We start from the raw sequence: 15,807 nt of genomic DNA, 5'->3' as shown, positions 1-15,807 counted from the left end.
TTTCTTTATTCCTTAGTTAATTCAGTAAAATAATTTCTTTCAAAAATTGATTTCTAAGGCTTGGGACCTCTGAATTCATTTTCGGGCATACGCCCAAGTCCCATATTTTATTGCAGACCTCTCGGGATCGTTGAAACACGGATCCGGGTCCGTTTTCTAAGAATGTTGACCAAAGTCAACCATAATCAAAGTTTTAACTCTAAAATTTCTATTTCTCATATTTTCGCATAGAAGGCTTTCCGAATATAGGTCCGGACCACGCACGTAAATCAAGGTGGGGTAAAAAGGGAGATTTTTAGGCCTCGGAACACTGAATGTACTTGCAACACAAGTGATGACCCTTTTGGGTCATCACATTTTTGGAGCTCTACTAATGTTGCCCTTGTACTGGATTTCGACGTTGTTCGATATGCCCAAAGGACCTCGGGCATTACTTCTCTCCATTTTCCTTCGGCTTCGTTCAATCTTTTCTTCAGATTTTGGATGACGATCTTGTTTGTCGATTCGGCATGTCCGTTTCCACTGGGATGATACAACATTGATGGGATTTAGTTCTTGAATCTTCTTGGCTACTTCTACACTGATCCGGTTGTCTACATCCACATTCACGTGCTCAAGTTTCTCTTCCAACTTCCTTTGTAACTCTTGTTCCATGTTACTTTTTAATTCGACAACCATTTGTTCACGTTCTTCTTACAACTTTCGACTCATCTAAGCTTGCATTTCTTCACGCACAGTTGTCATAGCAGAAGACACACTAGCCTCTAAGTTTGTTGCTTGAATTTGATTCTTTTTGGAGGCTTCTTTCCGTACCCTTTACCATGAACATAGAATGTTCTCTCACCGAGAACGGAGGATAAAATCTCATCTCTAGTCATGGGATGCTCGTTCTCTTCAGATTGTTGCTGAGCCACTAGTTCCTATAGCAGGCCCTGCAATTAAGCGTAGTCATATACAGTAAAAAAACATAAAAAGATAAGAATGTAGTGATTTAAGAATATTACATGAATTTGTTGGGATTGTGGATCCACCCACACAATTTCTCCATTATCATTTTTACGTGTTGGATCTCCCAGACTCCATCTGGTGTTTCTTTTTCTCTAGTGGAAGGATTTTTCTATAATATAGTTCAATAGGAAAAACATAAATAATCAAAGAAATAAATATACAAATAATAAGAAGTATATATGATAGTATGATAGTAAATATATTTTCGTCATCAATTCCTCTATTTCTACAAAAGACCTTGTACCACAAGCATGCTTAGTATCTGCTTTTTCCTATTCTTTCTATTTCTCTCGCTTACAACCTGCACTAAGTCAACAGATTATGAAACCATTGTTCAAAGAGTAGTGGACCAAACACTATTATTAAGTTACCTTAAATTCAGAACTTCCAAAATACTTTACTAGGTATTTCCAGTCCTCGAGCTCAACATCTTCAGGTCTATGAGATAATATATTTCCATCAGCAATGTGGCGAGACTAGTGAATGCTCAATCGAGCTTTCCATACTCTAAAAAGCCTTTGCATAGTACTGATGAAAAAGGCCTGCAACACATAATAAGAACTTCAAACTTATTATGAAGATATATAAATGTAAGATTATGTTGATTTTAACTATAATAATAAACCATGTAACTTGAAGCCAACACAATATTGAAAATAGCTTGTTACCTTAACCTTTAACCACATTGTTTCTCCATATTTTGAAACAAACTTTTGCCAATTCCCATCTCAGAATGAGATAGTGCTCCTCATGATCAAACCATAGTAATTAACAATATCTCTTACCCCAGCATTCAATCGAGCTTTCCATACTCTAAAAAGCCTTTGCATAGTACTGATGAAAAAGGCCTGCAACACATAATAAGAACTTCAAACTTATTATGAAGATATATAAATGTAAGATTATGTTGATTTTAACTATAATAATAAACCATGTAACTTGAAGCCAACACAATATTGAAAATAGCTTGTTACCTTAACCTTTAACCACATTGTTTCTCCATATTTTGAAACAAACTTTTGCCAATTCCCATCTCAGAATGAGATAGTGCTCCTCATGATCAAACCATAGTAATTAACAATATCTCTTACCCCAGCATATACTACTCTATGTAATGACCCGACCGGTCGTTTAATGAGTTGCAGTCTCGTTCTTCCTATTTTCGCTTCTTTATGTGGTTAAGATGTATTTCATCATATCGTATTGGTTGTTCTGTGTTCGGGATGGTCGTGGAGTGAAATGAGACATTTAGTCTCTTATTTGGAAGCTTTAGTTGGACAAGTCACCGGAAGTTGACTTGTGAGTAAATGATCTCAGAATTTGGTTTTTATGGTTCGGATAGCTTCGTAAGGTGATTTGGGACTTAGGAGCATGTTCAAAATGTAATTTGGAGGCCCGTGGTAGATTTAGGCTTGAATTGGCGAAATTGAAAATTTGGCATTTTTCGATCGACATCGAAAATCTTGATATCGGGGTCGAAATGAAATTTCGGAAATTGGAGTAGGTCTGTTGTGTCATTTGTGACGTGTGTGCAAAATTCCAAGTCATTCGGATGAGGTTTGCTAGGTTTTTGGATCGGTTGCGAAATTCAAAAGTTTTGAAATCCTTAGGCTTGAATCTTCGGGTGATTTGGTGTTTCGATGTTGTTTTGAGTGTTCCGAGGATTGGTATAAGTTTGAATGATGATATATGACTTGTTCGTATTTTTGGTTGAGGTCCCGGGGGCCTCGGGATGAATTCGGAAGGTTGTCGGAAAGTTTGGTCTTCAAATTGAGCAACTTCAGCTGTTGTTCCTGTCATAACCGCACATACGGATTGGGGACCGTACGTGTGAGCCACAAAAGCGGAAAGTAGACCGCAGAAGCAGCAAGGATCGCAGGAGCGGAGGTCTGGACCGCATCTGCGAGCCCGCAGGTGCGAGACCTGGGTTGCAGGTACGGCGTTTGAGGAATTAATGAACAATCGCAGATGCAGTTAAGTTGACCGCAGGTGCGGTCCGCAGAAGCAAGATTTAGGCCGCAACTGTGGAAATGCCTGGGCAGAAACTATATAAGCATCCCTTTGCGAATTTTTGCCCATTTTCACCATTTTTGAGACAGGATTGGAGCTTTTGGAGGTTTTTGAAGAGGAAATCAAGGGGATTCTTATTGAGGTAAGATTCTTGAACTAAATACTCATATCTATGGTGAATTTAAGTTGATTAAACATGGAAATTTAAGAGATTAGGGGTGAAAATTGGAAAATTAGGGCTTGAAATTAGAGAGTTAAAATTGGGGATTTGAGGGGCCATTTGAGGTCCGATTTTGATGATTTTGGTATGTATAAACTCATGAGAGGATAAGGATTCTAGTGTTGTGATTTTTATCGGATTTCGAGATGTGGGCCCGGGGGTCAGAATTGACCAATTTCGGGATTTTTGAGTTCATTTGATAATTTGTGTGTGGCCTTTGTCCCTTTGGCTTGTATTGATGTTATGATTCTGATTTTGGATAGATTCGTGATGATTTGAGGCCGAGTTGAGAGGCAAGGGCATTGTGAAGTAGATTTTCATCTGGTTCGAGGTAAGTAATGATTGTAAATCTAGACCTGAAGGTATGAAACCTCGGAATTTCGTGTTGTTTTAATAAATAAGGTGACACACATGCTAGGTGACGGGCGTGTGGGCGTGTACCCATAGAGATTGTGACTTGGTCTGTCCCTTGGCAACTGTAGAGTTGCATATTTTGATAAACTCTATATGATATCTATGCGTTTTTTTATGAATCTGCTAATTTGGGTTGAATTCCATGATTGGGGCCTTGTGCCGAACTGTATGGACCCTCAAGGGTATTTTACTACTTTTTTCACACTATTTGATTCGAAAGCATATCTTCAGTCATGATTTTTACCTGTTCATTTTGATTCAGTTTCATTAATCTACTTTCAGAAATATGAAAAACTGGTTGGGCTAAGTTCCCTGATTTTATTGAAATGGCCGAGTGGCTGTAAGGTTAATGACTGAGAGAGGTCGATGACCTGATGGTGAGGATTATATATATTTATGGATTGGGCTGCACGCCGCAGCGATATGTTGGATCGGGCTGCACGCCGAAGCGATATAGCGCTTGGGCTGTAGGAGCCCCTCCGGAGTCTGTACACCCCCAGTGAGCGCAGTCGACTATATATATGGATCGGGCTGCACGCCGCAGCGGTTACTATATGGTACTTATTGAGCGTGAGTGCTAAGTGAGCGCTGATTGGTAAAGAGTTGAGTCACGAGTGACTGAGAGGCTATCCCGAGGGGCAATAGATATATACATGCACATGAGTGATACTTTGCCTGAGGGGTCTGGTTATGAACTTATTGATTTTAACTGATACTTTGCCCGAGGGGTTTGTTTATGAAATTACTGTTTTCACTCTTCTTTTATATTGAGCTTCTACGGTAAAATGTTGAACAAATGCTTTAAAGAACTTTCATTGAAACTGGAGTTTTTACGAGATATTCGGTTATTGAAATACAGATTTTGACTTTGATATTTCTATTGAGATTCTATGATAGAGAATGTATATGATTTTAAATGCTCGTCACTGCACTCAACCTTTATTTATTTTGGTTACTTACTGAGTTGGCGTACTCACGTTACTCCCTGCACCTTGTGTGCAGATCTAGGGGCTAGAGCATCCGACTGAAAGCTGATCTTTGCCTTCAGAGTATTTTTCGGAGATTGCAAGGTAGTTGCACGGCGTCCGCCAGCCCTGCCTTTCTCCTTCCTATCCTTAGTATTTTATATTTTCGTCTTATCTTGTATTGAGTAGACAGTATCTTAGCGGCTCATGACTAGTGACAACAGGATCGGGTTGTGTTGATGTACTTACGTATTTGTTTTTTCGCATATTTTTGATATATTAAAATCAAAGATTTGAGATTATATTTGATTAGAAAATGAATTTACAAAAGATCTTTATATTGTTCGTGTTATTTCGGCTGGCCTAGTACTGTTATAGGCGCCATCACGATCGCGGTGTTTGGGGTCGTGACACTTTATCAATGTCATCTGGAATTGTAGTTGTGATTTTTCCGCTGTACTGTTTTAATATCTATAGTTTTAGATGTATATTTTTCTCTTTCTCTGTTTTTGTTCCTGGAAGAAACTGCAAAGGAAAAAAAATATACTGAGAAAGCATAGTATTGATACTTGTACCAGTCAATTTAAGAAATCCTTTACATGGTGGCTCATACACTTGGTTTAGAGGTTTTAATGAGCAGAGACTACATCTAGAATAGATAGATTTCTATTATCAGAGGGATGGGATGAACATTTAAGGGCTATCAAACAAAGAGTCCTACCTAGAACTACATCTGATCACTGCCCCATTTTACTGGAATGTGGTAATTGGGATAAAGGAAAAGGATACTTTAAGTTTGAGAATATGTGGTTTGAACACAAGGATTTCTCTGGTTTAATAGATTTTTGGTGGAAGTCATATGATATTCAAGGAGGTCCTGATGTCATTCTTGCAAAAAAAACTGAGCTTGTTGAAGGTAGATATTAAAAAATAGAATAAAGAAGTATTTGGTAGTCTGGAAATAAAGAAGAATAAGGTTTTATAAAGGTTGGAACAAATAGATCATGGGTTAAGAGAAAATCAGAATCAAGAGAAATTAGAAAATGAAAGAAATGTTGCAATAAGGGAGCTTGAAGAAGTAGCACAATCTATTTCTTTGGTGTAATAGTAGTTTTATAGATAATACTGATCATTACATGGATTTTATGGAGCTACTTATATAATGTTGTAATTAACTACATGGATATTCCCAACAGTTTTGTACTCTTTTCTGGTACCATCTTGGTATTTAGTTAATAAACCTTTACCTCCTTTACCTTTCAAAAAAAAATATATGTGGCCAAATATATATATGTGTGTGTGTGCGCGCGCGCGTGTGTAGTTACATTAAAGGGAAAAATAAAAAACTAACCTGCACTACCAATTTCAGCTTCTGGAGAAGCATACACACTTCTGTCCAGATTTCTTGATGAAACTATCTCTATAGAAGGTCTCGGGTAGCTTGATATTTGTCCTGTCTCTATAGGTTCTTGAAAAAGATTATTTGATTCTTTTGTCTCTAGGGATGCTCTAGTATTTCCCCTTAGCTGCAATTGTGGCTGAGACGTTGCTCCAGAATTGCTACGTCCTTGAAAATGGCCACGTCCACGGCCAGTTCCACCTCGCCCTTTGCCTCGTCCAATTCCTGTTATGTTGAACCTCCTACATGATATAGAAAAAAATTAGTAAGAACAAAGGCACAATTAGGGGTAAGATCTTATCATTATACATGAAAAATTAAAATTAAGCTTAGTGTACATAGAAGGCAGGTAATAATTCAATTCACAAAAGCTTAATAGATAACTAGTTATGAAATTAAAGTTACAATCATCATGATTAATTTCATTGTCTGTTTAGTAACGACTAAGATACAGAGAACTTTTCAAAACAAAATGAGACATCTAACTACATCCGTCTTTGCTTCTCAATCTTCAAAGGCATCATCAGTGTCTTCTCCATCACCAAGTAAATCTTTTTCTCTTTCTTCATCATCAGATACATCTATATGATTGTCATCAATGAAATCATATTCCTTTTCATGCATACTTATCTGAGCTTGTATACTTGCATCAATACTTTGTATTTCAACATCGTCCCTATGTAAAGTCACATCGATATTATTTTCCTGGTCATTGTTTTACAATATATTCAATTCAACTTCCTCTTGTAGATAAGCTTCTTCATTCAGTAATGCTTCATCTTCAACTTCTACAAAATTATCATCAACTTCAGGCATATTGAAAATGTCACGAGAATTTGTCTTTACAACGACAAGCCAATCTTTATCAACCATGTCTTCTAAGTAGAAGACTTGTTCAGGGCACATTGGCTCATTAATGTTCAAGTCACAATGAGTATTTTCACTTGTAAAGCCATATTTGTCAATCTTATATCCTCTTCCTAAGTGAGCCACATCCTACCAATGACACTTGAATAGGTAGATTTTCTTATTTCCCACATATGACAACTCATAAATGTCCTCTAATACACCATAATACTCCTTATTAGAATCTGAATCGTCTCCTTTTACAAGGACTCCACTATTATGTGTTTTTCTTCTCAACTCAAGATCTTTTGTATGTAATCTGAATCCATTGACTACAAATCTAGAATATCGATACACCATCGGTGCAGGACCAACGGCTGAGCTTATGAGCTCATCATTTGCATGTCCTTGGGCAGATAATATACAGATTTACAAAGACAAGTAACACCCTTGTGACTAATAACACTATGTAATAATTACACTAATATTAAAATTATCATTTAACTCGACACATACACGTGCACGAAACCAATCAAGAAACTCATTGTTATGCCCATCTCTCGTTGAACCATGTCTTTCAATCTCTTCCCTGTATTCCCTATATTTTGATAATGGAGTTAGTTAAGACAGTGTATTCAAACCATTTTAATGTGAGCCTATCTTGGAATTAATAATTAACTTACTCCATGAATGGTGAAATCTCTTCACAATTTTGAAGCACATACATACAAGCTTGTTTAAACTCATCATGAGATAGCTTGATGCCTTCTGAACCACCTTTTATTTGCCCACTTTTCTTAAAGATAGATATCTCACCATTTGACACAGAGCCATCATCATTTTTAGTCGGTTTATTGAACTTGATTGAGATATTCTTTAAGTATCGTGAGCAAAATGTGAGACTTTCCGTTGCCAAATAACCTTCTGCAATTGAACCTTCAGGATGAGCATTGTTGCAAACATATGACTTTTGTGTCCCAAATACCTATATGCAAATGATTCATTAATGTAATATGTTAGTAAAAAATATGGCATTTTTATTATAGAACACATTACCTCTCTAAATGATACATCCATCGAAATTGAGCTGGTCCACCAAGATTTGCCTCTTTTGCCAAGTGAATTGGCAAATGCATCATGACATCAAAGAACGACGGAGGAAAAACAATTTCAAGCTTGCATAATATGCATGCACATTTAGCCTCCAGAATATCAAGACCTTCAATTGTCAAGGACTTGGAGCATATTTTTTTGAAAAATTTGCATAGCTCTATAATTGGTTCACACACTGTCTTAGGCAACAAACCACGTATTGCAACTAGGAGAATGTCTTGCAATAATAAATGGTGATCATGAATTTTCAATCCATAAAGCTTTTTTTCAAGTACGTTGACACACCTTGAAATATTTGATGAAAAAGCATCAGGAACCTTCAAATTAGCCAAGAAATTGCATAACTTCAACTTGTCTTCTGAGGACAATGCATAACATGCTGCAGGTAATAATACATTATCCCTATCCTCTATCGGATGCAACTCTTGCCTAATACCAAGGTCCACCAAATCATATATAATTTATAGTGTGTCCTTTGTCTTTTCAACCATATTCATCACAGTTGATATAATATTATCAGACACATTTCTCTCTAAATAAATTACATCAAGGTTATGCCATAACAAAAGAGTATTCCAATAAGGCAATTGAAAAAAAATACTTTTCTTCCTCCAATTGTAAGCACTTTTTGGAAAATCACGTTTTCGCCTTTTTCCCTTCACATAACCAATATTTCCAAAGCCTTATAATTGTACAAGTGCTTCATCGATTGTTAAAGGATTAGGTGCAACCCCATTTTCTACCTTCCCATCAAATTTCCTCCTATTTCGGCGCCATGGATGATCTATTGGGAGAAAGCGACCATGGCTCATATAACACAACATATTACGTAAAGAAACTGAAATTGTGTCTTTGTGGCAACAAGGGCATGCAAGCTTGCCTTTCATTGTCCATCCTGAAAGGTTTCCATAGGCAGGAAAGTCATCAATCGTCCACATGATAGCTGCACACATCTTAAAATTAAATTTTGAGTATGCATCATAAGTTTCCACTTCATCCCATAACTCATTTAACTCTTCAATCAATGGTTGTAAGTATACATCTATATCATTACCTGGACACTTGGGTCCTGAAATAAAAAGTGTCATCATAAAATAGGAATTGTTCATGCAATCCCATGGTGGCAAATTATATGTAGCTAATACGACTGGCCAAATACTATGATTAGCACTCATATTACCAAAAGGTTGGAACCCGTCACTTGCTAAACCTAATCGAACATTTCTTAATTTAGCTGAAAAGGTGGGATGTCGCTCCTCAAAGGATTTCCAAGTAATGGAGTTGGACGGATGTCGCAAGACACCACCTCATCTTTTTTGCTGTCTCTTTTGCCATGTACAATCACTGAAGCCTTGGTTTGATCGGAAAGTGTCGCAATACTTTACAAGCTACTTTCTATCCTTTTTATTCGTCTGACTTCCATCTAGACTTATCACACTTAGGACATGATTGAGCATTGGCATAATCGCGCCAATATAAAATACAATCATTCCGACATGCATCTATTTTGTTGTACCCCAAGCCTAGGTCACGAAGAACTTTCTTCGCTTCATAGAAAGAATTTGGTACAAATGACTCCTCCGAAAGAACTTCTTTCAAAAAGCTCAACAGTTCATCCATCGATTAGTTGCTCCAATGGTTAAGGCACTTCAAGTGAAGTATTTTAACAACAAAAGTTTTGAGACTTTACTATAACTAGGATAAAGTTCTATTTGAGCATCTTCTAATAATTTGTAGAACTTTGTTGCATGTATATTTGTCTCTTCATTATCCTCTGAAAAATTATCATATGCCCCATTAGTGTATCCACAAGCATCGTGAATCATTTCTGTAATATTATCCTCTTCAATACTATCATCTCCTACTTCATCATTGCGTGCTACATTAGAATTTTCACCTCTAAACTAACACTTTTCCATGCAAGTCTCACACTTTAAAAGAATCCCATAAACCTTTCCTCAATAAGTCTCCTCTTACATTGGTCCTTAGCTTGAACACAGTGTTCACAACCCTTTACAAGGACATCGAATCATAGTGCTCACCCTTGATTGGTTGAATGCCCAACTAAGAAAACCGTCTACTCCATTTCTATATCTTTGGTCTCCTCTATTCCTAAGATTCAACCAACTTTTATCCATACCTATTTTTTAGGATAAAAGGCAATCAATTAATTAACTAAAAGTGAAGTGCAACAACAACCAACATATCAACAAGAACATAAGTGAAAAATATGAACAAATCAAATCACCCATAAAAAAATAGCACTGCAGCAACAACTTTTTCCTATTAAGAGTAGCATCTCAATAGAAACAGTGCATCATACGAAAATACAATAACACTATACTAGTCAAAGAGGGAAATGTTTACAATAATACTTACAGTTATTGTGGATATACCAATATTCGACCTTTGTCAACAAGATGCCAGCTTTAAATAATTTGCTGCTGATTTGATTTCTTATGGTTCTGGTCAAATTTTAGGACTAAATCTCTTTATATCTTCGTTAGTGTAAAGAAGATGAAGGAATTATGTGATGCAAGGGGACATTTCCTTGTTGAATGAACTCTTTTTGACTGCTTTCATTTGCTTTAATGGACATTCCAGTGACCACAGCATAACTAATTTGAACCCTAGGAATAGCAGAACAAGTCAAGTTGAAGTTATAGGATGAGGGGAAATGGAAGGAGACATTCTTTCTTTTTTTTATATTGGACCATCTATACTCTGGTTCACACACACTGTAGTTCAACATGAACTTGTATGATTACATACTTGAGACACAGAGAAGAAATGAATATGAATTTGCCGTGCAATTTATCCAATATTTAAAAAGGAAAATAAATCCATAGATCTACATGTTGCACTAGTAATGTGGCAGATTTCTGAAGTTGGGTTACAAGATTCACAGTCAAACCTTCTTATCTGATGTATAGGTACTTGTACAGAGGTTTGTCTATTGGAGACCACCTAACATGTGACCAATGCCTAAGGATCCATGAAAAACTAACAGAAAAAGCTGGTTTGGGTTGCATACTGCGTTGTCTTGCTCATTTCTTTTTCTTTCTATTATGCATGATTTGGATGTCGCCTTGAATGCATAATAGTATGATTGTATGCGTATAGCTGCTAAGAACCAGAGCATGATTTACTTTTAAGGAGAAACAACTCCTGAATTCCAAAATCTTTGCTAGAGACAACAACCCAAAGGTTACCAAATAAATGTGCACATGAGTTCTTAAATTTCTTTATGCTCTTTTGGCAATAAGATAAAATTTTGCATACTGCAAGCAGTATTGAACTGATGGACAGAGAAAACAAACAACTGGTACCAAATGCTAATAAGAGCATTGTATACAATTTTCCTTTGTTGCATCAAACAGATAACGGAATTGCAGACAGTAGACAGTAGCAATTTCACTGACGCAGATAGTAGCATATGCGTGCACCTTCAATGAATCAATGGAATTGCAGATCGGTTGTTCGGTAACCGAGGAACCAAAACCGTAAACCGCACCGAACACCAAAATTTAAAAATTTGTAAACCACACACCGACCGAATAACCGATCAAACCGAAAATCGAACAACCAAAATTTACGGTTCAGCCGATTTTATGCCCACCCCTAGCTCAAATAACCTTCACTCACACTACACAAAATATTATTGGGCAAATATTTATGAAATTTTCGAGTTCCATAGAAAAATATCAAGAAAAATGAAGACCCATAACACCTAACATCACATTTCACGGTTTTGAGAGGAATACCAAACATACAATCGTCAAAGGTCTAAAATTTCAGAAAGAAGTTTTCAACTTATTCAGCGAAAGAGCAGTCGACATTGAGAAAGGGCTTTAGGCGATGACTATTCAAGAAATATTACTTTTGATTCCTGTATATTTTTAAATGGGTCAGAGAAATTAAAGGTGGAATTGAAAAAATAATCATTCTCGCTAGCTTCATGTACCACCCAAAAGAATTTAGGATTCAAACACATACCTATTTTGAGAATATAATTTCTGATTAGGGCTTTGGGTATTGGTTTATATTTGGGATTTAAGGATAGATTCAAGAATAGGGAATTGGATGGATAATTTTTAATAAGAGTGGGAGAAAACCCATTTTGTTGAGAGAGAGTACGTTTCTTCTCTATAAACTAGCCTTTCATTTTCTTTCTTTGCTTCTTTTTATTTAAGTAATTTTAAGAGTTTTTTTTTTTTTAAATTATAGTAGCGACCTAGTCGCTCCAAAAGGCCTACATGGGCAATATTTTTTAAGTCGCTCCTAAAACATTGGAGCCAAATTTTGGTTAATAGCGGGAACTAAAAAATTCAGGATTTAGTGGCACATATTAGAGGTGACCTAAGAAAATCGCTACTAAAAGTTTATCTTCTTTAGCGACTTTTTAGAGTCGCCACAATAAATTTGATATTTACAGCAATAAATAAAGTCCCCACTAAATATTGCCCCTAAAAGACCGATTTCTTGTAGTATATATAATCACCATGGTGAGGAATAAATTTGCAAAACCCATTTATTGTTTTTCATTTTTCCAATTTAGCCGTAGCTGCTGTTAAATCTGCTGGCCTACTTCTTCTTCTCCACATTTACTCTTTCTTTTAGATACTAATATATAGAGAAAAGAAGTATCTCGAGAAGGTAAGTTAAAGAGAGAGAGTGATAGTATTAAGTATTACTAGTTTTTGGACACGTGCAATGCACGTGTGTTCCATATGAATCAATATAATTTATTTTAAACAACATAAACATTAGTATAAACAAAAATTTGAAGCTTAAAAAGTGCAAAGTCAATTAATAAAATGTGTGACCAAATTGAATCTCATCATATAGTTGTGCCATTTGACACTTTCCACAGAACAAGGGTAAAAAGAAATTTAAAACCCCTCTATCATGCACCACATTTGAAGTTGTCGTTCTTCAGTAATTTTATGCTCTTAAAATATCCAAGTAAAATTTGATGTTATTTTTACATCAACATTTTCAAATTCCCCCCTGCCAATAAAAATTTTAACTAAGAAAATAACAAAATTCTCATATTAACTATTCTAGGCATCCTATGCCATATTTCCGGGGGGGGAGGGACAAAAAACTATGTGTAAAAAATGAAGCCCTAGAGCAAACAAAAACTACAAAAGCTATGTAAATTTACATAGATATTTTATAAATCCTGGCTCTTGAATCCAACTCCATTGATATCAAATTAGCATATACTATGTAGCAAGATCATAATATTCACAAATTGTAGTCATATAAGCCGGAGCACCATATGTGCAGTCGATTTTTCTTTGATATTATAGACCTTTAGCTTTTTTTAGTAGCATCAAATTAATAAATTATTTAAATGATATATCATGGCTTCTAATCCAATAGTATTAGCATAAGTAAAATTTGCTATATGCGGAGAATACATATTACTAATTTTGAAAATAGTAAAAATACTACAGATTATTTATTCAGAGCTCTATTGCTTTTTGAATTGTTGTATTGATTAGCACACTACTGATACATTAGTTGATATTCCAAAATTCCCTAGCTATAGAAACAAAAAGAAATTTAGAATAGTTTAAGTTAATAAAATATGATATACAAATACGTAAAATTATTTGCAAATACTTTTGTAAATTTAAGCGGCTTAGGAACATAAAATTCGAAATAAATAATTCGTCAAGACATTCATGAGAATTAACACATTCACGACTGTGCACTATAATACACACCCACAAAAAAATGGTCCTATTAAAACTATATATATATATATATATATATATATATATATATATATACTTTCTAAATATCATTTTACATTAAAAGTTATTAGTAGAAGAACGAAGTCGGCAATATATGTACCTCCATCAAATTACTGCGTCGTCGAAGAAAGCAACTAAAATAAATAATTGGGTTTGGGAATTCAAGAGAAACCCAAGTTGGATGATCAAACTTTTCGTGAGTTCATATTTATTAGTAGTTTTAAATTTATAATGACACTTGATGACTTGAATGGATAAATGAGAAGTCTAGGAAACTGAAGTCTTTTCATCTTTCACTCTTTTAAATGTCTTTTCCTTTAATTGAGTACTGAAATGTAGAGTAACTTTTTTAAAAATACCATCAAGTGATATGGTGCCGTGGATGTGGTTGCTCCTCCCTTAACTAGAGATCTCGAGTTCGAGCCTTGGGTATGGAAAAATCCTTTGTAGGGAGCGCTACCTCCCGAATGGGGCCTTACCCGGCGCGAATCCGGATATAGTTGGACTCCAATGCGGATACCGGACACCGGGTGAGAAACAAAAAAAACGTTTTTAAAATGAATGTACTATATCTGAAGAGTAATTTTATATGCAGAGAAGGGTTAAAAATGTCCCTAAACTATTGGAAAAGGTTTAAAAATACTCTTCATCCACCTATTGGGCTAAAAATACCCATCCATTCACCTTTTTGGTTCACTTATGCTCTTTGACCGTTAGGTCAATACTGAATTAAAAATAATAATTATTTAAATTCCACGTAGTAACTTCTTATTAATCGAAATTAAAACATCTAACCTTTTTTCGGACTAACTCGCCCCAATCACTAACCCAACCCGATAAAAAGTTCAACTGAAAAAAACGTCCCACTTCCATCTAACTCGAGTTAGATGGAAGGATGACAAAAATAACCCTTACTATTTTCACCACGCTTATCTTAGGTTTGTCCACCTTTATGCCACTAAAAGTTGGAAGAAATGATATAATAGGAGTGACAATTTCCATTAGTTATGCTAGTGCGAACTTCCGACAACTATCAGCAGTAAATATCTTTACCTCAATATGTTAGTGAGTAAGCATTTTCCTAGGTTTGGTAGTTTCTTGATATTTATTAGCAGTAGCATTACATCAGGGCTAACAGATCCTAACTAATAAGCCCTATCACCCACATAAGCTGAAAAGTTATTTTCTCCAATTCAATCCTAATTTTGTTTGTTGCATTGGCATTTATCTTTCTCTACCTCTTATAGTTTCCTAGATTGGTCAAGAAAGTTCATTAGTGAAGCATAATTTTGATCTCCTGGTTTCCTAATGTGCTTTTTGTAGCAGTTAACTCGAAGTTAGATGGTGGGGCGTCTTTTTTTAGTTGAACTTTTTATTTGGGTCGAGTTAGTGTTTGGGGCGGGTTAGTCCAAAAAACGGGCAGATACGGGTTGATATTTCTAATAGGTTAGATGTTTTAATTTCGATCAATAAGAAGTTGTAATTTTAAATAATTATTATTTTTAATTCAGCATTGGCCTAACGGTCAAAGGGCATAAGTGAACAAAAAAGATAAAGGAAAGGGTATTTTTAGCGTGATAGGTGGATGAAGAGTGTTTTTAAATCTTTTCCAATAGTTTAGGGGCAGTTTTAACCCTTTTTCATTTTATATGATGATTAATCTTCTGCAAGAGGTGTGAGATTCGGCACTCCAAAATATCTGTTTCATATATATATATATATATATATATATATATATATATATATATATATATATATGCAAATATTTTTCTTCCTAAATACAGGAGCCAACAATAATAGTTTATAATAAATAAAACAACAATTATGAAACGTCATAAAATGACAGAAGATGAAGAAGAGGATATATATCAGTTTGTAGATTAATGTGAAGAGATAAGTTTTTCTTATAATTATTTGTAGGAAATCACGAAGAGGTGAGAGAAAGAAGAGGAAAAGATGCATCTGTTTAAAATTTAAGGTTTTTATTAATATATCATATCATCATACTATATTATAAGCATGAACACTTTTAAATAAAGTTATTTTACTAAAATATCCTTTAAAAAC

General features: G+C 35.3%; 1 protein-coding gene across 11 annotated transcripts; it reads right to left on the bottom strand.

Moving 5' to 3' along the window:
• Positions 1-275: 275 nt before the first annotated feature.
• On the bottom strand, positions 276-12,146 carry LOC107813092 (uncharacterized). Of its 11 annotated transcripts, none has more exons than XR_012710396.1 (7): positions 7,919-12,146; positions 7,546-7,847; positions 5,969-6,258; positions 1,677-1,856; positions 1,380-1,550; positions 1,005-1,117; positions 276-932 (listed from the first exon to the last, which is right to left on the bottom strand). XR_012710396.1 is itself a non-coding variant. In XM_075254825.1 (5 exons), the coding sequence occupies exons 2-5, from the start codon at positions 7,610-7,612 to the stop codon at positions 5,042-5,044; spliced, it is 540 nt and encodes a 179-aa protein (XP_075110926.1). In that variant the 5' UTR covers positions 7,613-7,847; positions 7,919-12,146; the 3' UTR covers positions 4,376-5,041. The 11 variants fall into 11 exon arrangements, 8 of the variants coding, with proteins under 8 accessions (XP_075110926.1, XP_016493794.1, XP_075110924.1 ...); XR_012710397.1 differs by having other exon boundaries at positions 276-920; XR_012710398.1 differs by lacking the exon at positions 1,005-1,117.
• Positions 12,147-15,807: the final 3,661 nt, after the last annotated feature.

The sequence above is a fragment of the Nicotiana tabacum genome, chromosome 6, assembly GCF_000715075.1.
Source record: "Nicotiana tabacum cultivar K326 chromosome 6, ASM71507v2, whole genome shotgun sequence".
Lineage (NCBI taxonomy): Eukaryota > Viridiplantae > Streptophyta > Magnoliopsida > Solanales > Solanaceae > Nicotiana > Nicotiana tabacum.
This window is presented reverse-complemented; position numbering and strand designations above follow the sequence as displayed.